The sequence below is a fragment of the Artemia sp. Qi Xiang Cuo genome, chromosome 8 (assembly GCF_049724085.1).
Source record: "Artemia sp. Qi Xiang Cuo chromosome 8, ASM4972408v1, whole genome shotgun sequence".
In the NCBI taxonomy this organism is placed as follows: Eukaryota; Metazoa; Arthropoda; class Branchiopoda; order Anostraca; family Artemiidae; genus Artemia; species Artemia sp. Qi Xiang Cuo.
Genome location: NC_142801.1, coordinates 69,088,506 through 69,110,815, shown reverse-complemented (window position 1 = coordinate 69,110,815; position 22,310 = coordinate 69,088,506). Strand labels below are relative to the sequence as shown.

The following is a 22,310-nucleotide window of genomic DNA, read 5'->3' as shown; positions in this document are numbered from 1 at the left end:
TAACAATCATCCAGTGTCGTCTCTGGGATGATTTTGTTGGATTTTTGGCTTTCATAAATATGGATTCTATGAACCAAGCAGTTGGGGTGAGAAAGAGGAATAACTGTGTTTATCATTAATATTTAATTCTATACAACCAGTTTTTAATTGTTTTTATAAAAATATACTAAACCTATCTCTACCCCGGTAAGTCACTAAACTTTTGGAGTCATCGGTAATCCAAAGCAATTTTGCTTTATGGTGGTCGGCGAGACTTGGATGTATTTTTAAGGCAAAGATATAATTTTGAAGAAAAACCTACGATTTTCGTCGAAAAATTTTCTCTGAATTTGACCAACCAACCTCCACCCCGTCCCCCATTAAAATTAGTCTTATCATGCATACAATTTATGGATTAACATCTGGTAGGGTTTAGGAACTTGTCTTCTAAATTCGAGGCGGAAATTTGATGTATAAAATTGCTGGAAATTTTCTCACTAAAACCTTAAGCGCTGAATTTTCTAATAAAAAAAACGCACAATTTACCCCTTGGTTGTATCGAACGCGCCAAAAACAAATATATTTGAAAGCAACTAGCTATTTGCCTAAAATGTATAAGATACGCCATTTTTCTTCATTATCTATAAATATAGATTTTTTGGAGCCGTTGTAGCCGAGTGGTTAGCACGCTAGATTTGAAATTCTTTGTCCGTGAGGACAGGGGCTCGAGTCCTTTGGTCGCTGGTTGTTTGGTTTGGAATCGGGGTCAGTGGCATTACTCTCTAAGCTCAGCCAGATTCGACCCAGCTCTAAAATGGCTACATGGAGAAATCTTGGGAAGGTAAACAGGAAGGGTGTGTGAAAGCACAGGTTGCCCCCCCCCACCCCCATTCCACTTCCTGGCTGAAGGGCCATGAAGCGGAGATCAGTGCCGTCGATAGGGACTGCTAAAGTCCAGTGTCATTTTTACCTTTACCATTTCGAAAGTCAAGACTCATATTTTAAAAAATAAACTTTCCCGGCAAATTCTAAAGAAAAGAATTAATCTAGTGAAAATCATTTGAAAACAATCCGAAAGAAACATTAACTAAACAAGAATAAAAAAGGCTTTACCGAATATTAAACTTTAAAACTGGAAAAATTAACAAGAAGCGCTGGGGGAGGGGTACCAACCTTCAAACCAAATGATGTCTATAACGCCTGTGTTCAGGTCTTCGCTATTAAGGCCACCACTTCCAAAACCAAACATCTACAACTACTTTGAATAGGACTGCTAGTTTTCAGCAGTTGGTTTTTTAATTCTCGTTTCCATTTAGCGCTTTGCAAAAAGAATGCCAAATGAATCATCGAGTAGGTTTCTTTGTCGAAAAATAGGTTTCTTGCATTTTTATTGGTTTATTTACTTTCCGTTTTGACTGTAAAACGCCAAGGGAAAACAGTTGGAATGTGGTACTATACATATGAATGTGGCACTGGCATTGTACTGTGCTGCTACATTTGAAAATGATCTGGTCAGATAGTTTATTATCGTGTGAGACACAGAACAAGTAAACAATGAACACCACTGAAGTTCGGCACACATTTCAATAAATTTTGAGCCTTCAAGATTTTTTTCTTGGGGGGGGGGGGGTTTGAGGATTTCTCAATTTTGATTTTTCAGTTTTGATGTTTTTTTTGCATTGAGAAAATTGAGGCTTTGAATTGAAGATTTTGAGAGAATTTTAAGATTTTTCTTTTGAGATTTTCAGTTAAATTTTGAGATTTTTTTATTTTTTCAAATTTGATATTTTGATATTAGAGACTGTCAAATTGTGGATGTTTAAGCTGCATGATGTAAAGTCTCTGTCAGGACCTGTTGAGAAATGGGAATCGTTCAAAGTTGGCGTACGTCTTTTGGAAGGCAGCTTCCTAGAAAAAAAAACTAGACACAGCAGCCTTAGATAACAGGATTTAAGGCTGGACGATATGAAAACCGAAAATTAGCTATACAGAAGAGATTTTGCTGCGTAAAAATGGGGCGGTTATCTTTTGATGAATACAAACGGGCTTAGAAGGCGGTCCTTAACTAGACTATGTAAAATTTGAATAGCAGGGTTTCAAGCTCTCAACTGATTTTAAAAGACAAAATCGCAAAAAAAGGTAAAAAGCGGACAGATATGTAGAATTTTGTTTCCCTCTCAGTATTAGCTTTTAGTCAAATTGAGAAAAACTAGAAATTTAAAAAAGAAGAAGGATCAATTATAGAACAACGTTAGGTCTTTTGATAAAAATTTAACTTGAAATAAGACACGTATTTAGCGCGGGAGCCAGGAGAAAATTTCCAGGGGGGGCAGACCACGAAAGACCCGGGTTGGTTGGGGGACAGGAACAATATTTTAGAGTATTTATTTTTGTAGGAATAAGTTTATTTTTAAATACTTTTAGTGAAAAACACATAAACAAAATGATCAGTTAAATTGCATACAAAATGAAACAAAATACAGTAAATTTTAAACGAAAGCTCCTGGCAAAGGATCGCTTTGTTTAACCAATTCTATATGTAATTATTATGCAAATAATCTTAAAAGAAAGTCTGATTCAAACCAAAATTACAGAAATATTTATTGCTTCCATAGATTATAACAGGTGTAGACTTATCTTTATGCAATTTCCTACTCCTTAGAATAGTTTACAGAAAGACTAAATATACTCAAAAATCATCCCGCCTGCATAGATACCATGTCTCGATTTTATACCGGCCATGTAAAATGTACCTCTTTCATAACAGGACAATTCTCCACCTCGAACTTAAATCCCTTTTATGTTCAGACATTTAAAAACTAACAGAACAGCGAAAGAAAAAACTAAATTTAAACTTACTATCCAGCTTTCAAATTGATCCTCTTTCTTTTTGTTAGTCTATTTATCTAAATAAAATTAAGAGGTTACAAAAAATGAGGTCGCAAGAGAATATTATCAAATTTTATTTGATAAAAAACTGTAAGTTGAAAGTGATTTGGGCCAAGATCCGCCAAAGCTAAAAATGAAATTCTCTTGCCATTTGCTAAACCGACAGTATTGGCTTTTTATACTGATTCTAACTATACTAAATTATTTCAATTTATTGTTACCCACCCACAACTAAAAATTTGAGAAAATTGACTTGGTTTTTGAAAAAAAGGGGAACACCCCCAGAAATGTGAGCGATCTTATTGAAAATCCCTTCATAAAAAAATCATGTCAGAAAACTCTACGATAGAGGTTTCAAGCTCCAATCTTCAAAATGTGGAGTTTCGCTTTTTTTTTTCAGAGAAACATCGTCGAGGCCTGTTTTTTTGTTTTGTTTTTCACAGAGGTGATTGTATCAAAGCGAATGTCCAAGATAATTGGGAGAGAGCTAATTCAAACGTAAATTGAACGCTGTTTTTTAAATGACCATACACGTTGGGCCAGAGAAAAGTCTAGTTTTCTGCCATTTTATGGCCCCAAACTACCACTGTACCCCAAAGAGGACAGATTTGCAATCAATTTAAAATTGTGAGAATTTAATGGATTTAAAAGTACCAATAACTATATTTTATACTTCCCAGTTGCAAAAGAAGTAATCCATTAACAATAATAACATTAACAATCCATAACAAATCCAAACAATATAGATTAATAAAACCTATTTTCGTTGGGAATTACATTTTTCTGATGAAAAATACATAAATCTTGGTAATTTCAAAAATTTGATGGACCCAAAACACAAATCAAAATTTCAACGAAAAAATTTACCGGTTTAAATTCCAGCAAGAAACTAGTTGGAAATCAAATTAATTTTTTAGAGTGTACCACCACTCCTACTGTCGCTACTCCTACTAATACTTCTACTGCTACTAATTAGGCTATTACGGTATTATGGTGGTATAAAGTTATTAAGGTGAAAGTTTCAGGGAATATCGAGAAAAAAGATTGAACTAAATCAAAACACACTATTTGCATGCAAGCTGTGAAAGGTGCCTATCAGTAATATCACAAGACCAATGTCGTATATTTAATTGAAAATTTATGGGATATGTTGAGGGGGAGGTTTGACTTACTCAAGAGCACTATGTACATGATGCAACTACTTCTTCTGTTAATGCTATTTGTGCTGTTGCTACTACTGTTATTGGTACGAGATTACGAGTACTAACTCTTCTTACTACTTCTGTCAACGTCTTCTGATCGTGTACATAACCTCCTTGTACCCTCTCCCCCATTCAGGAGCCCTGTATATGTGTGAAAGATAGATCCCTAAAATGTATATGCCTACGATGTTCCCTTTTAATAGTTATATTAATCATTAGAAAAAGTGTACTGAACTGCAGCGTAAAGCATTGTTTAAAAAAAAAACCTACAAAGAGGTACGCGATACTATCATATGATAGTAAATATTAATTCAAGCTGATAGTAAAAATGCTTTATATGATAGTAAAAACTGGTTCAAGCTGAGTTCATTGAACAAAAAATCATTTATTTATACGAAACTAAGTTAATTGCTTCAAAGGAATGGTTCCCGAATGTCCATGCTTCTTGGAACTCTACCATCAACTATTTCTGGCAGAAGTGCTTCAAAGAAGAATCTTTCTAGCTTTGGTAGCATTTTCTGTGACCAAAACTCCTTATCACGAACTATTCGCTCCGTATATATTGAACCTCTATCAAAATATAACGCAAATTATGCAGTTTTGCTGTCCGAGCACTTAAGTTGCATCTGAATCGGGTAATAACAACTGGGGTTTCTCTTTAGTCTCATTTCACTGGTGTCAATGATTTCAATGCAACCGGACTTCCATGATTCCAACCATTCTGTGATACACAGCTCTTTTGCTGTTATGGGACATTTGACCTTTATTAAGGCTTTTTCACCAGATGGGAACAGTACTATACCGTCCGGACTAGCAGCCAAAAATGTAAAACTTGTGGGTATATAAGCCAGCAGGACTAATTTTGCAGTCAAACTTAATTTCAAAAGACGATTTTGCCTTCGGTTCATGGATATGACCGTGTTCCATTGCTTTAATTCTGTGTTGTTTAGGATACAGAATTTGTTTCACTACTGGAGCTACTGTTTTAACATACCGCTTGCAAATAAGCTCTGCTACTGAAAAATTAATTTTATTTTTTCTCTGTAGCAGCCAATTGTTATTGAAACAGAGTTCCTAAAGGTGTGCGGCTCGTTAAATCCGGCCAACCTCTGACTCTGAATACTGTATGCACTGCGAAACAGACTTTTGAATTTTCAAAAGATTCTGCGTCAAGATGTAGAGCAATGGTATTGGGACCATAATTTTTATCTTCTCAGCGAGCTATCTTTCCTAAAGCACTGCCAGAAAGATGCTTGTTGATTTCACATTTTTTTTTTCCTTAAGCTAGCCATAATTCTTGCACGTCTAAGTTTTTTCAATTGATGAGTTTGGGTTGCTCCTATACCTTTTCTAAGAATTTCTTGGTATCCTAAATGCCCCTTTGCATACCGTATTCCTGCAGCAGTAATACGGGTGTTATAACGTCCCCTTTTGCTTGCCATTATATTTTTTCCGCCTATAAACCTAGCAACAATGGACATAAAATACTCCGCCAAATTACTTCTGCCGTTTCCGATCAGTAAGCGAGCTCGTCTAATGAGGGTGTCAAATGCTTCATATATATGGCTAATGAACGCACTGCTTGGAATTTTTTCAGTTTCCAGTTCCACGATTTTTCCGGATAACTGACAACAAGATGGATACTGTCTGTGGTCCCCACGAAGAAAATGTAAAGGAATTGCGTTTAACTCTCTAATCAGATCTTCTGACGACATGGCATGCGTAGTGGTTCGCACAATTGCTTTTCTTGCAAAATCGCACAATTTCTTTATTACTGGACCGCTGAGAAATTTCCTACATTCTGCGCTTTCCTTTCATTTTCTTTGCATTTGCATTTCTTTGTATCTGTTCATTTTTAGCTATGTTTATTGAAAAGGCTATCATTTGAATGAAATTAAAAGGAGAGAAATCTGTCAGAAAAAATAGTATACGAATTATTGGTGGTTCCAGTCCTCCAGCGCTCCTTGTCACTTTGATCTAGAAAAGTTCACTAGAAAATCCATCAAAATGTATCTATAAACCTACTTTACGAATCTTCGACCAGTCATACTGTATTTCTTTTCAACTCCCCGTAAAAAAAAGAAGAAAAAAAAAGCTATGCATTAGAACATATATAGCAAAACTACGTGACGGAAATTGTGAGCAAAGATGTTCATAAGATTTTATTTGTACTTATAAGCAAGAACGTATCTAGTATTTCTGTTTGGAGGTGGGAGGTAACAAAAACTTAAAAAAATATACCAAAAAAGTTTTTGCGCATTTTTGCTACAATTTTCGGAGGGGGCGGAGGATTCAAACCCGGTATATACCCCTTCCCTGGATACAGCCTTGCTTGTATAAGACTCGAGTTTCTGTTGTTAACGACTGCAAGAAGTGTAAGGCATTAATAGTAGAAAAAAAAAATGTGTCAAAACGACACTACAAAACTAATTAAGCAACACCTATGAAATACTTCCATCGCTTTCTTCACTTCTTGTTACGACATCTACTTTTTATTTACCAGATTAAATAGGTCTACGCATACAAATTTTCTTTGACCTCTCTACATTTAAAAATAAATTAAAATGGAAATAAAACCCTTTTTAAATTTATTTCGTTTCATTTTATTTATTTTTTTTTTTTTTTTTTTTAATGAAATTTTTTTATTTTTTTTTTTACAAGGGAAATGAATTGAAGAAACTAAATTCGCTGCTCTTATTTTAGAACTATCTGCTGAACTTGACGATAAAAGGTCGACGACCTGAACTGCTTCTCATAATAAGAATGAAAATTATGGCCTAGAAACCTAGTTTTTGTATCTTCAACCCCCCTCCCCCTCCCTCCCCCCACAGAACCGCATTAATTTTACTTCCCCGTCAAAATTTTATGTGAAGCTATGCATATTCCGATAAAATATTATATAAAACAATACTTTAAAATATATAAGGCAAAAGAAAAAAAAACTATGTGGAATAAATCGTTAATACTACTAAGCAGAAGGTCATAAATCAAGGTCTAGTTTTTTTTTTAAATTTACACTACAATATAAAATGAATCATAGTTGCATGCCTAGAAAAAGTGTTATTTGTTAGGACGCTGCAATCCTCTACCCCTCTTCTTGCGATAAATAATATTTTACTTCCAATCTTTATCCCGTATTATCAAAAGAAATTTCTACTAGGACTAAGTCGGATAGATATTAAAGAGTTATAAGTTTTGAAGCTTCAGTAACCTCCCCCCCCCCTCATTTTTTTAATCTTTTTTGTCAAAAATTAGAGTCTTATGCATATCCCGGTAAAATATTATGTAAAATTATGCACTAAAACATACAAAGCAAAAGTAAAAAAAAAATTACATTCCATAAATCGTTATTAGGTACTTTAGTTGCCCGTACGATAGTAGGCCCATCCCTGGATCTACCAGTGACTAAGTAGACGGTCATAGATCAAAGTCCATTTTTTAAGATTTAATCTGCAGAATTGAAGGAATTATAGTTGTATGCCTAGAAATTGTGCTATTTGTTAGGGGGCTACAATCCCCTACCTTTCCCCTTGCGACAAAAAATTTGTATCTTCCTCGGTTTATCCTACATTTCTAAACATTTTTTCTACTAGGGACAAAGTGCGACAAAAATTGAAGGGTCATAAGTCACATGCTTTTTCATAAGGCACATTCAGTGTGTTTTAATTTGAAAGTCTCTAGGTGAATAGAATTTAAAAAGAAGGAAAACCATTAAATAAACTTAAACACAAAATGTGTATTTGCCCTCTCCTCCGTTGCCCGTGTTGGTTTGTTTTTCAGTCTGAATCTATTAATTCATCCGAACAACTTCCTAAGAGAAGTATGAGAATTCGGATGTAAGCCCCTAAAAGCACACAAACTTATAATAAGTCTAAGGTCTTTGAAAGGTTCATACTACAAAATTAATCAAGCGGTACTTACATATGTTTGATTACCAGTTCTTCGTAGCTCTTTAGAAAATAGGGCACATTAACCATCCAGCGAGAATTTTTTAAAATATCCGATTCTAAATTGCGACCCGCAGCTGTAACTTTCAGTCTTGGAATTTCTGCCGCAGGCTCTTCTTGAAGATATGTTTCGTTCGAGTAAATGTTTTGGAAGTCGTGGTCTTCCAAGCTTTTTGTATATTTGCTTTAGTTTTTCCCTGTGCTTCTGTACAGTAACCAAGCCAATGCCTCTTTTATTACGCTTCTTTACCATCTTTCACAAAGCACTTTTGTGAACTAACAAGGTCAATTTCTTTAATTGCCTTTCTCTTCTTTCAAAATCTTTGATCGCAACCTAATTTGACGGAGCATAGGAATGCTCCTTTGAACCCTGAACGTTTATCACCTGAAAACCGGTAATTATGCCCGCCTACTGAAACTAAATATGCAACCTCTCAGGAGTTACTAATGTAAAACTGCTGGTAACACCTTTTAAATAAACTAATCAAAATGTCTTTTTTGAATTAATTAGGAAAAAAACTTAAAAGTCAAGTTGTTACTTTCAAAATCATCCATAAGTCCGTGTTAAATTTATTAAACTTACATTTACCGTTTCCTCAGACAAGTTGAAATGGATTTTGCATGAAAAAGTCTAATTTAGAAAGCCAAGTAAAATATATTAAAAAAATAGCAAACTCAGATTATATTGCTAGATCAGGGGAACAGAAACCAAAATTGATGCCTTAATGCGTCTGTTGTCATCATACAAGCTAAAAATATTTAACATGGAAGAGATAGCCGGGATTGTTTCTGTTCCGTTCCTCCTTAAGAGGGATGGTAGCAACACGGGTCTTGTTGTTTTTATGTTTTAAAGATGAATCTCCTGGTAAAACCTCATCCTCTTTTGGGAAAGGAAGCTTACAAAAATTAATGAATTTATAAATTTCAACGAATGAGAAGACAAACAGAAAAAATAGTTAACCAAATTCAAGAGGGTCGTGAACTGACTGACCCTTTTTTTGTCCTATTTTCTTTGTGTCATGTCTCGTGGCAATAACTCAAGAGAAATGGCGATAAGTTTTAAAAAAACCTATTTTTTTATATCAAAATCTAGTATATTCATTTCGAAATTTTTTACGAGTGTTTTAGGAGAACTCGCCCGGCCTATTTAAAAACCCTGACCTGATTTCTTTATCATCTCAGGTTTGGGGATAGCCTCTTGCACAAATTTAAAGTTACTAAGATACAATTTTCACTCTGTCTCCTCTTCTTCAAAAGAGCAGAGAAATATTTCTAACTTTATTTTAAATATAATTTCAATTTTATAATTTATAAACATTGCTGTGCTTTCTAAGTTTATAGCCTTGAAGTATAACATTAAATTTATTTTGCTTGTGAGCGAGAAACTGCGAGAATAATTGTAATGCTATTTTTCAGCCGTAGGTATAGCCCATAATTATAAGTGGAGGGATTGTAATATAATATTTCTTGGACGGTGCTGGACTTGCAATCTTTCTTCGGGGCGGGGCTCGAGTCCTGGTGTCACCATTCCTTTTATTTTAGGTGGGAGCCAGTGGTGTGACTCTATTAGCTCAGTCACAGCAAGTCTGTTGAGCTTAAAGTTGTTGTTTAGTGCATGAGACTTCTCCTTGCTGATTACGGCTAATAGCTTTTATACTTTGGTTTAGCTTATTAAGCAGTTAGCCCCGGGAGGAAGAATGGTTATACCAGTCGGGAACAAGTTGGGTATGCAAGCACTAGAACAAATTGATAAATTGATTGATGGACAAATTGTTCGCCAGTCGCTTATGGACGTCATGTATGTGCCTCTCACTGACAAGGATTTGCAATACACAAAGTGGTAAGCCTGCATGTGAGTATTCAACTAACCTTGCACTTTAGTAAGCTTAATATAGATAACTCATATCAATTCTTAATATAGATAACAGTGATCAATTCTACTACCAAGTGGTTGCAGATCGTTTTCTACTCTGTCCTATCTGGAGTGAAGAGTTTGACAACAGGGATTCATTCTTTAATTACTCTACCCAGTATGGCAGTCCTGGGGAGGACTGTGCTATTAACGATTGGCCTATATTTTTAAAGCTACCGATATCTTCCTCATCAGTGAGACGGATGTTTTAATGGACATAATATACTACAAATGGTGCAAGAAGCTGCCAAAAAAGTTACAAAACTAACTGCAATTATTAAACTCGGTCAGGAGCATCCAACAGCTAGAGGGACATCATACTTAAATATTCCTAAGCAATATGCATTTGACTAGAAATAGGGTCCAGAAATGGACAACAAGCACCAGTAGCCACTGGGATGATTGTGCCCCTTCCTTCCTCATGCGTGACTTTCTCCAATTTTACCCATTTGTAGTAGAGCCTCAAAGGTTCTTGATACTCAGAACTGGCACTAGCAAGGAAAGACCTTTCTCCTTCCTTGGATTGCTTCCCAAGGACCTTTTTTTCCACTACGACCAGCTCTTTATGTCTCCAGAGATACCCCAAGTAATAATTTTGGAAGTCATTACTGGCTTCAATATATTCAATATTGGCAGTATATGTCGCAAAATACCATTTCTGCTTGGCAACCGGGGGCACTAAGTTCGACACAGCTACCACAAGGCCGGGCGATAGGCCCATTGCCCATCCCTAAAAAAAAATACTCGCAACTGAAGCTTTGACAACTATCTCGCTGATTTGGGCTGATCAGCCATCCTGTACCTTGTAGCTGGACGGCGACTGAAATCAGCAGTATAAGGCCTTTATTTGCACCTACCACTTTCAGGGGCACCAGAGAAAGTTGTCACCCCTGCTCCCAAATACGAGTTGGCGAGAGCTAGCTCATAATTCCAGCAGATTTAAAGTTTCATTCTTGGGTCGACTTTATTAGTTCCAAGGTTTTTAAACACGAATTCTTGAGTTAACAAGTCGCTTATGGTGTGCATTCATTTCTAGATGCTCAAATTCCAAATTTATAAATTTCCTGAACATCTTCTTGTCTTCAATACTGAAGAAAAAAGGAAGCAGAATTAAGGACTCGTCGTTGCGTTTGATGAGAACGTCTTGTCTCATCTGCTGATGGGTTGGCTTTAATTCTAACAGAAGGAGCTTATATATCGAAAGATTTCCACAGCCTATTTCCACTCCTCCTCTTTCCCTTAAAAAGATACTTAACGTATCTCTGTGTTTGCATTTCAGATTTAGGGACCTCTCGGTTTTTGTCACGAGCCCTTTCATCTCTGGACTTGAAACTAAAATCCGGGGGTCTGACAATTTTAAATCATTACATATTTTCGACCAGTCAGGTTGAATGTGCAAACGCATTGCTAATATGGGTGTCCAGTGCAAAATCAAAACCACTCGCATCATTTTCACTGAATTAACTGTATTCACCTGTTGTACTTCAATAAGATTTGCTTGATTTTGCAAACAGATTTGTACGGTTTTTACTGGCCAGGTAGGTAGTATAACAGTTTTTTCCTCCTTGATAATTAATGACCCTGGGTAGAATTGTTGTCTGTAGCAACATTGAAAGTTTTCTTCATCCATGAGGTTTAAGCTGACTTCAAGTTTGTCCTGAACTTCTTCAACCGTGTAAGAGGAATTCAAAAAAGGCTGCTGCCTATTGCTTCGTCGGCAAACATTCCTGATGATCAAATCAACTTTTATTTTGTAAACAATTGGAGTATCCATGACAAATTTTCTCCTTGAAGTTCACATTCTTGGAACTAGGCTATTGGCAGATGTCCAACGTCAACGACAAATTACCTTCTTTTGTCTTTGTTTCCTTTTCATTTTCCAATTTTATGGAACTAATGTTTAACTTTGTGCAATTAAGATAATTTTTTACCTTTCAAAATAGTTTACAATAAGATGATTATGGATAATTAAAATTTATGATAAAATTGTGCTGTATAATAACGTCATCGTAACGGAAAGCAATGACCGCTATCATTTGTGCGTTGGTTTTGATCAGTTACTCATCAGTCCTTGATGATATCGTCGTCAAATTGGTTACGACACCTAAATGTTAGGCATGAGATTATGGGTTAAAACCTCCCACTTATGGCAGATGACTCCTTCACCAGGAGCATCAATTAACGACAATGTAAGGGGGGGGGGGGTGGCAAAATATGTTTTTCAAAATGTGGGGGGGGGAATGATTTTGTTGTAATTCGATTTTTTAAATGAAAATACCCAAAAAACGCAAAAAATCTAGAAGGAACAAAAAAGTCAAGGGGGGGGGGGTTGACTGATTCACTCCTTATTCCAGTGACAACTGATGCGCTTTTCATAATTCTTTTGTTTTACTGGAAAAAGATCATCATAAAGATTTATCATGACGACACAATTCATCGGTCGATTCGATTTATCGATCGACACAGTTGCATTGACGGCACAATTGACGGCTCGTTATGATGACATTTTATTTTTACCTTTTTGGTTTTTAGATTGGATTTGTATTGTCTATGCAACGTTTCATTGTCTGAAAGTTGTTCCATTTAAACTTTCATGTTTCTAGCCCTATTAGTTAAGCTTGTTTTGCAGAGTACTCAAGCGCACAGACTCGTGCAAACACACACACACACATTTGGCTGCTCAAGATGGGGGGCTGGAATTTTCCTAAACAAGGTTTTCTGCTACGAAGATTCCAGTGCTGCAGTTTTTATTTCGACCCGACACCATTTTTATGGGGTTTCAGGCCCTTTTTTGAAATTTCCTGTCCGTAATAACCTTTTACCATTAAGATTAATTCAAATCATAGTTATCATTTCTGAATCAGCTTCAAATAGTGGTTCGTTCTCGCTTTTCAGTTTTTTTACGCGTTTTGAAATTTCCAGTTACCATGGGTGGTACTTCTTTGTTGGGTTGTGGTGCATGCCGTAACCATGATAAATATGAACCTAAGACCTGGCATAGACTCCCCTAACTTTGATCAGCCACATATGAAATGGAGCTGCTCCCTCCATCTTGGGCACGCGTGTGCTACAGAATTTTCTCTCGGCCTAGCAGAGCTATTGAACATTTTTTCAACTAAATTAAGAATATTTGCCAAAATTATATTTAGGCATAAATACTTATTTAGATGCATTTTCGTTACGTTTTTAGAGTTGGAGAAACATTTCAGGGGATGGGGTAACCACCCCTTCCCCCCGGATACGGCCTTGGTTATAGGTTATCGGGTTTATGTGATTATCCTGTTTCAAAGCTATATGTATACCACTCTCTTGCAAGTAGTCTGAGGACCAAATTTCGTAAAACTTCCAGTTGCTGTCAAAATTTCAGATACGATGTTTTCAGCAAAATTACCTGTAAGACTAACAAGTCTGCCTTGCTTTCTAATGACAGTAGTTTTTATAGCCTGTATCCGACAAGGCCAAAGGCCAAAGACATTCTGAATTGTTTGAAAGATCGAAGTCAAGAAAAGAGTAAAAGATCGAAGCAACAAAAACGGTTCTTTGCAAGCACTAGGTAATTTTTGGTGAGGGACTGATCAGTCTAGTCTTATCCATCCTTAATACGTATAACTACCGCTTTGCTGAAAACACAAAACTAATGCAACAAAACAGGTTTAAGAGTGGAAAAGTCCTCAAGCAGCCTGTCGATCTAGAAAAACTCAAAATCGCCCAGTTCTCACAATATTTTTAGTTTTACAGAATTACACAAATATAGGAAAATATAACGGGTCGGTTCGATCGCATCAGTTTTTCATATATGTGTTGCGTAAACTGCGAAACAATAATTTTGGTTTATTTTGTTTCAACCTCGCTCTTTAATTCCGTCAGGAAGATGTTTGTTTTTTTAGATTAGTTTTTGTTCGGTTTTAGTTTCTAAAAATGCATACAATAAACCTTACAAACAGATCTTTGTCTGACTTAAGCGAAGAAACCAAAGAAGTCAACATGAATTTTCTTAAAATAGGGCATTAAATATATGCTCTACTTCGCACTGCTTTAAATTTTCCCTGAAAAAGACACATTATCCCTTGTATTTTTGAGGAGTTAGAGATAAAAAATCAAATTAATAGTTATATTGTCCATTATGAAATATTTAAATTTCAAACATTATTTTGCCCTTTCAGTTTATGATAAAGTCTACTATTTTTTTGCTAATTAATAATGCAGGGAATATTCTGAAAACCAGTTTATGACGACATCTAAAGGAATAGGACAACATTTCAGGGAATGAGGTAACGGAGTCACTATCATGACATACCTCAGAGAAGTAACTTTTCAAAAGATACGATGTGTTGTGTCATCTTGTATGCCAATTTTCGTCGATTGGAAACTATCGGTATGTCAAGTTGGAGGGGGGGGGGGGGCTCAAAACCACGTGTTTATGATTTTAAACCACTAAACATTGACGACTATCTAAGGATATTCAGCTGCCCAGTTCCTGAGGAAGTATTGTCGCATTATTCTATATCATATTGACCTTCTCTGGACAAAAATTGGTACAAAAAGGCAAAAAGCGCCGCTTTTCTATGGCACAATCTCTTTGGTCACGAAAGGGCGGCCCTTTCCCAAGACTCTCCCAACTCAACTGTTTTGGTACGGCCGCCCCTGCGAAAAAGCGTAAAAAAGGAGACACGTCAGTGCTTCCTATGCAAAAATGGGGGACTAATTTTTCTTTATGGGATTTTTGACCATGTTGATTCCAGTTTTGCAGCTTTCATTTTGGTCTGACACCATTATTGACTCTATTAAAAACACAAAACGTGTTTTTAAATTGTTCGTTTATTACAGAATAGACTTCGTACTTTACTATGTTGTGTCTGACTCCGCAGCCATGATTTTTGAAAATTAAAAATTGTTGTCCTAGTTCCCGCTTTGGGAATCATGGCCTTATTTGAGCCTTTTGAAGGAGGGGAGTCCATTAGTTCAGGTTTTAATGAAGGTTTGTTGAAACTCAACCAAATTTAATTAGAAGTAACATGGGATGCATTGTTTTTGCATTTTATGCGTCACCGATGGAGTCAGCCCCTGTGAGAGAGAGGTGAGCCCTTTTTTTTCAAGGTGTCTTTCAGAAAGGGTTGTTGAATCTAGAAGCTCAATAGGGATTTTTAGATACTGTCGCACGTGTGTTTTTGGAGTCCAAGTCTGTTCTGTCCTCTATGGGGGGGGCAGGGGAAGGAGGTCTCTGCGTTCTTTTTTTAGGACTTCCACAGACAGCCGTTTTCGAATCCTATTTCGAGTCATAGAAACTTATTTATTTGAAATCAGCATAAAAATTTGATTCTTTTGGTGTATCTATTGGCATCAAAATTCCGTTTTTAGAGTTTTGGTTACTATCGAGCCGGGTCGCTCCTTACTTACAGTTCGTTACCACGAACTGTTTGATATGGCGGAGAGTATAAGTAGCCTAATTTCTTATAGTTTTGCCGTACATGACCCAACTATAGTAATAGTCCCTCTATTCTCGTCGTAGTAAATTCTTATAGATCAGGTTGGCAGATCTAATTAAAACTTGGTGAAAAGTAAGAACTGTTGTCACGGCTGTGCTTTTTGTGGTACGGGACCAAACTTATCTCTGTTGGTAATAGGCAAGGGGAAATGTAAATTAGTTTAATCAGGACATCTAACACAGTTTATCAGTATTCTAGGCATTTCGGGGGAAAGGGAGAGCTGATTTCTGCCTTATTCGTTTTTGGACCTGAACACACCCAACTTCCATAAGGGGAGAGTGCTCCTAAATTGTTTTCATCAGCATATTTACCAGAAGAGGCTTGTCAATCTCAACCAAACGCGATGAGAAGTATCAGCTAATGGTCTTCTATTGCTTTTAAGGTTTGGGACCAATATAATCTATGTAGGCGGATGGGTGAGGGGTACCTAAATCCTATACCGAAATGAGTATATAAATGAGCTCATTTGGTACCTACCAAATGAGCATTTTGGATATCAATGAAACCTAGTCACAAGCTCACAAGTAGCAGTTAATTTTTTAGAAATACTTTACCAAGATTAGGAGGCTGGACATCTGCGTGAAAGAAGAAAGGTGGGTCCCAATATTATTTTGAAGGGGCTACCAGGTTCCAGCCGAACTTGATGAGCTAGTTGTGCCGTTATATGGTCTGAACCTGATCGGACCTTGGGGGTGTGGGTGCAGGGTTATCTCTTCATCAGCCTAATTATTAGGTGAACTGGTGATAGTCGTTCAAGATCACTTGATCAAAAGCTACAGTCATTATCTCTGGCGTCCGTGCACGATTGGGCTTCTTTGAGGGAGGGGCTATGTTCTTGTCATTCGCTTATATAAGAAGGGTCTACCTAAATCAAGTTTTAGAAGCTAGGATTTTGTTGTGTCTTTAGAGGGTTCAAATCCAATCCTGTAGATATAGTAGCTGATATAGATATAGATAGATATAGATATAGTAGCTTCAAAACTGTAACCCATGGTTATGGGTCACGAGGTCTTGGTGTTTGTCTAGTTTCAGTTCGTTCTAAGCTTCAGCGATTTCTCTTTACTTCTATGTAAAGAAACATTTTTTTTGTTATTATTATTTTTTGGTTATCAACTAGATATGGTATAAAGTAGAAAACAAATAGTCCAAACAGTTTGACCGCTTATTTTACAGAGTGAATAAGTACCTACTGGGTGGAGGAATTTGCAGAAAAAAATTGATATGTAGGGAATGCGCGTAGAAGCTACGAAGTGCTGCAGGGATTGAATTGTAGGTGTAATGAATTGCAGTGTCCTAAAATTTTGCGCTTTTCTTTTCTAGCTTAAAGTAATGGTATTTTTTTTTCAGGAGAAGGAAGATTTTCAAGGTAAAAGACTTATGAAATGGTCGCATAACTGTTTTTTTTTTTTTTTGCTGTTTCTGGTGTATAACGTCCTAAGGTGTAAATAAGATTTTTCTTTAATTGAATTTTAATCAGGCTTTATCCGCTTTTTGCAAAATGGAATTCAGGAGATAGAGCTTGCCCCTACAAGTCGTGATAAATGTTTATCTTTCGGGTGGCTGTGAAATATTGAAATTTTGGGTGTCTCCTCCAACTTGATCACCTTCATCTCAAACACTTATTGTCTCTGTGTATTTTGACCACATTTTTGTTACTTTACAAAATGGGCAGATGACTCCAAGGCTTTTTTTCATTTTAAATTATGGGTTGAAAATTGGACAACTAAGCCTACTTTGGTCTATTAAATATAAAACCATTTTCAAAACTAAAGCTGAATCTTCATTGTTAGTACTAACTAATATGAAAATATTTTTCGGACTTGTTTATTCTAATTATATTGGAAAATTATTGGAATGGCTTGTCAAGCTTTGGGGCCTTAGGCTTCAGCATGCATCCTTTCAGATAACTTGGTTTGGTCGAATTTCTGAATTCTGATTCTGAATTCAGTCTTGTTTAAAAATCTTTGAAGCGGACTTTTAGGATGTTAAGTGATGCTTCAATCAAATTCTAAAAAAGTATCTCTGAAAAATGAGACTCATGTTTTGTAAATCTGTCTAAAAAGTAGAAAAAAGAAACATCAAATTTTTCGCAAATATGTGTATATGTTAGAATAGTGTTTGAAAATATACTTGGATGAAGTATGTTAAACATAAAACTTCAAATTTCTTGTTTGTTGACAGATCTAGCTTCTTGTGTGGTGTCAGACAAGCTTAAGGCACAGATAAATAGAAGAACTACTTGTAAAAATTTGTGGCGCCAAACCTCTTTCTCCTTATTACAGGCTTAAAATTTCACACAGAAGAACTAGTAAAGTGGAATCTAACTTTTCGTTCTTTTTAGTATTTACTTTTAAACGATATATTAAGTTAATATATCGTTTAAAAATAAATCAGCATTTAGAAAAGCAGGATTATTTGTCTCTTCTGAAAAAAGAAGATTTTTTCTTATCTCACAAACAGACATGAAAGATAATAACAAATAAAACTAATGCACTTTTTTCTGCGGAATTATTGGCAATAATCTCTTTCTTTTTCTCTTATTTGTTCTTTTTCTCTTTCGTTGTACGCATAAAGTCTACTAATGATATTTTTAATTCATATTTAATGACAATTTATATTTTAACCTATGGACAAATCAAATAACCATATCATAAACTAAATATATAACTACTGATAAAATAATAATTTCTGTTTGAAATAATTAATAGATACTTTCTGTGTTATTCTTGTAAATACTAAAATCTCGTAATTTTTTTTTTATTCGGTTTAGGATTGATCAAATGATCCGGGTATGACATGGGTATGAATTCTTTCATAGTAGACTAACTATGAAAGTTAGTCTACTGAAGTTGTCTGCTACAAGCATAAATTGTTTTTTTTGTGATTGTTTTTTGTGATATAAAAAGTGTGTATTCTTTTGTGATTTGAGCTTTGCATTAAAATGTACCAACTTAAGTTTGTTTTTTACTGTAAAACAACGCCTGTACTATGTTGGGGTTACTGGGAACCGCTCAACCCAGGCACATGTATGGAGAGTTAACGTGGAGAGTAACAATGGGGAGAGTTAACGTGATAAATGTAAAATTAAAACAAAAAATAGAGGATTGTAAGAAGAACATAGGCCATTATGGTGAATATTATATAAATATCGAGAAATTTGGGTGGGGAGGGGGCTAAAACAAGCCTCCTGCTTATGTTTATGACTCAAGCTAAAAGACCTCTTAATGCTGGGAACTTTCTATACAAAGAAGTTGAAGAATACTTTCAGTTTCGTAGGATTAGGATTGAAATTATCTTATAAGTAAAAAAATAATTAAATAATATTGGTAAATAGTAATTAACATATAGTATGGAACAAGAAGGAAACTTCATTCCCGCTGAAAGGAAATTATTCCCAAAAATTTTCTCCCCTTGAACATTCTCCCAGATAATCCCTCCGCCCCTGCAGAAAACTCCCCCACGAAAAATGTCCATATGTTTCCCAGTAACAAATACTATCTGTAAGCAATGGACAAATTACAAAACTTAAAAAGGCACTTAAACTTCAACAATGGGGTTCTCTGATTGTTTTGTTCTTAGGGAGGGAGGGAGATATCTCAAAGGACGCACTAACATCTTAATGCAATTAATGCCAAACATCCCAGCTGTTATTGAGCCATCAGATAAACACAGAATGAGTTCTAAGGGAGTTTATTTGTAAACGCTAAGGTAGTACGATCTAAGAAATAATTTATGTAATCCTTAGTCTTCCTAAAAACGCTCTGAAAAAAAAAGTGAGAAAAAAGAATTCGTGGAGGATTATTCCAGCCAGTAAACGGATTAAAACGTGTGACTAAATCACTAGCCTTTAATCATTATTCCCCGCTGTTTGTTTGTTGGAGCTTTATCTTAAGCCTTGTAAAAGGCTATTGGAAAATAATGTCTATTCTTAAAGAAAAAGCTTAAATAAATACTGTTATGTTTACCAAAATTAATGATAACAGTTTTTTCTAAAAAGAATTTGAGCGACGTTTTAGTAAATTTTCTTATCATCTCACTAGTAGTAAGTTAAATTTTTTGCATATTTTTTTCATTATTAAACTATTCAGCAATGTGTTATAAAAAGTAGTATGTACATATTGAATAGAATTTCAACGTGCGTCAACGGATAAATGAATAAAGCAATGCGTTGTTCATTTTAATTGCCTTGACAAAACCCAAGAGGCAAATCTTAAAAACAACGAGTATAGGAAGAAAAGGAAGTAGTACAAAGGAACGAAAAAAAACAAGAAGAAACAAAGAAAGAACGAAAAGAAACAAAGAAGAAGAAGAAAACAAGACATTTTCATCGCATCATAGCAAGGCGTCCTTAGTGTTTAAGAAGGGAAAGAGTTTAAACCAAACAGCTTATAAAACGAAAAAAATTCAAATATTACAAATCAAAAGAGAATAAAAAGATAATATCAAATCAGTTTGTACAAGAACTGCTCCAAGTAAAATCCAAGGAAGTAGAATATGATAATATATAATTTATTTGCTTCTGTGCTTTACTAGGATTAGCTAGTTTATTGTACATTTGTTACTTTGAGTTTTCACCCAAAATTTATGCACTATTCTTTAATTCCTTGGTTTTTACTTGGAGCAGAAATTAAACGTATTGATTATTTTACTTTTTATTTTAATTTGATTAATCGTTTACTTTAACTTCTTTCAGTTTGATTTTTGTTTTAGTACCAAATATTACTTAATGCGCTTAATAGCCCACTTGATTTTCTGGAAGAAGTCCTTTGCTTTTGCATAAAACTGGATGCTCAGCTTCCTTGGGTTCTTCCGATCTGGAATTATCTTTTCCATTATATAAACCTTTTTCAAGTATCTCTTTTTGACACACAATTTTCTAAGCGCTTAGTTCTAGCTGCAGCGCTAGAAAGGCGCTTCTTGCAGTAGCCGTTATTTCGAACGCTTGAATGTGATCTATGAGAAGGAATATAAAAATATCTGACGTCTTTTTTAAGATTCTAGTCGAAAGAATATGGGTAAGTGGAAACTATGGCTGATGTCGATAAGAAGCCACTAACACCATCTAAAATTGAAAAAACACCATCTAATTAAAGAGACGTTCGAATTTGATCTACGAGAAGAGAGAAAAAAATATCCAGTGTCTTTGATGTCGATAAGAAGCCACTAACACCATATAACGTTTACAAAAACACCATCTAATTAAAGAGACGTTCGAATGTGATCTACGAGAAGAGAGAGAAAAATATATGGCGTCTTTCTTTAGATTCTAGTCGAAAGAATATGGGTAAGTGGAAACTATGGCTGATGTCGATAAGAAGGCACTGACACCATCTAACGTTTAAAAAACACCATCACCATAACACCATCTAATTAAAGAGACGTTCGAATGTGATTTACGAGAAGAAAGAGAAAAATATCTGGCGTCTTTCTTTAGATTCTAGTCGAAAGAATATGGGTAAGTGGAAATTATGGCTGATGTCGATAAGAAGCCACTAACACCATTTAGCGTTAAAAAAGACACCATCACCATAACACCATCTAATTAAAGAGACGTTCGAATGTGATCTACAAGAAGAGAGAGAAAAATATCTGACGTCTTTATTTAGATTCTAGTCGAATGAATATGGGTAAGTGGAAACTAGGGCTGATGTCGATAAGAAGCCACTAACACCATCTAACGTTTGGTGTTTCTTGGCTTTTTTTTCAAGCTTCATAATTCTGTTCTTTTTTTAAAAACTCAGACCAGACCCTTAATTCTGCTCTAGTTTTGCCAACTACACTAATTAACGGCAGTGTCAGTTTTCCCTCTTCTAGGTTGCTTATGCTCTTTGTTCTATTCGCCAAAGTTCTCTCTGTCCCACTAGATTTTCAAGACAGTACACCGTCCTACGAGCTTGACATTGCTTAGGATTTGATATCAGTCCGTCTTTTCTAAGCCAGTCCAGCTCGTGTGGTCCTCCAGACTTTCTTTTAGCCCCTAGATCATTATAAAACCATCAATGAAGGGATACTCTTCAAAGATGATGTCCGTTTGAACTACTCTTCGATTGCAGTTAACATTTTTATAAATTGGTATCGTGCATGTTTCTTTTTAGTCGCTATAAAAATGAAAACTATAAACACTGAAACTATAAAAATGTTGTCAAAGGATGAAACAAACAGCCCGTGATAACGAACTGTAAGCAAGGAGCAAACCGGCTCAATAGTTACCGAAACTCTAAAATACAGAACTTAGATATCGATAGATATATCAAATGAATCGGCTTATTATTCTGATTCTAAATATATAAGATTCATTAAGTTGAGTTTTACCCATCAAAGGCTATGAGCCTGAGAAAAGTTGCCTGATTTTCGAAAAAGGAAAGAAAACCCCCTGAAAGTCAAGAAACCTTAATGAAAATTGCATCATCAGGTTCAGCGTATCAGAGAACCCTGCTGTAGAGGTTTCAAGTTTTTATCTGTAACACAAAGGCCGTTTAATTAGAACCATGAGAAGCTTTTTTTAAATTACAAAAAAACTTCAGCGTGCAGAGTAAGATGTTGACAATGGGCAATCCCTCTCATATCCGTAATAATTTCTTTTTGTTTTAAGTTTTGATGTTGCTCCTTACTTTCAGTTGAAAAAACCTTTTTTTTCATTTAATCATAGGCAGCGCAACAGCGCCGCCTAAATAAAGAACAATGTTGACACAATGTATTATATATTTATTTTTTGGTTTAGTTTGTTTGTCTTAGACCGGGGCACTTCGTATCGAAGGAGCTGTCGTAGAAACTTCAGAAAGGGCTTATTCGATTTGAAATTGGAAGGGCTAGTTCCCTTTTTAATAGTTGAAAGTGTTTGGTGGGCAACTAATCCCAAGCCCACTATTTCCCCAAACACATCCAAGGAAAATTT

The 22,310-nt window shown here is 35.5% G+C and overlaps 1 protein-coding gene across 4 annotated transcripts in view; it reads left to right on the top strand.

Moving 5' to 3' along the window:
* Pcmt (Protein-L-isoaspartate (D-aspartate) O-methyltransferase) overlaps positions 1-18,370 on the top strand; it is a 76,619-nt gene extending 58,249 nt beyond the window's left edge. For 3 of the 4 annotated variants that reach the window (XM_089093716.1, XM_089093717.1, XM_089093718.1), the window contains 2 exons: positions 9,685-9,857; positions 16,763-18,370. In XM_089093716.1, coding sequence (XP_088949842.1) covers positions 9,685-9,857; positions 16,763-16,796 — 207 coding nt within the window. In that variant the 3' untranslated portion in view covers positions 16,797-18,370. Of the gene's footprint in view, positions 1-9,684; positions 9,870-16,762 lie in introns of all 4 variants that reach the window. The other variant, XM_089093719.1, reaches the window with a different exon arrangement.
* Positions 18,371-22,310: the final 3,940 nt, after the last annotated feature.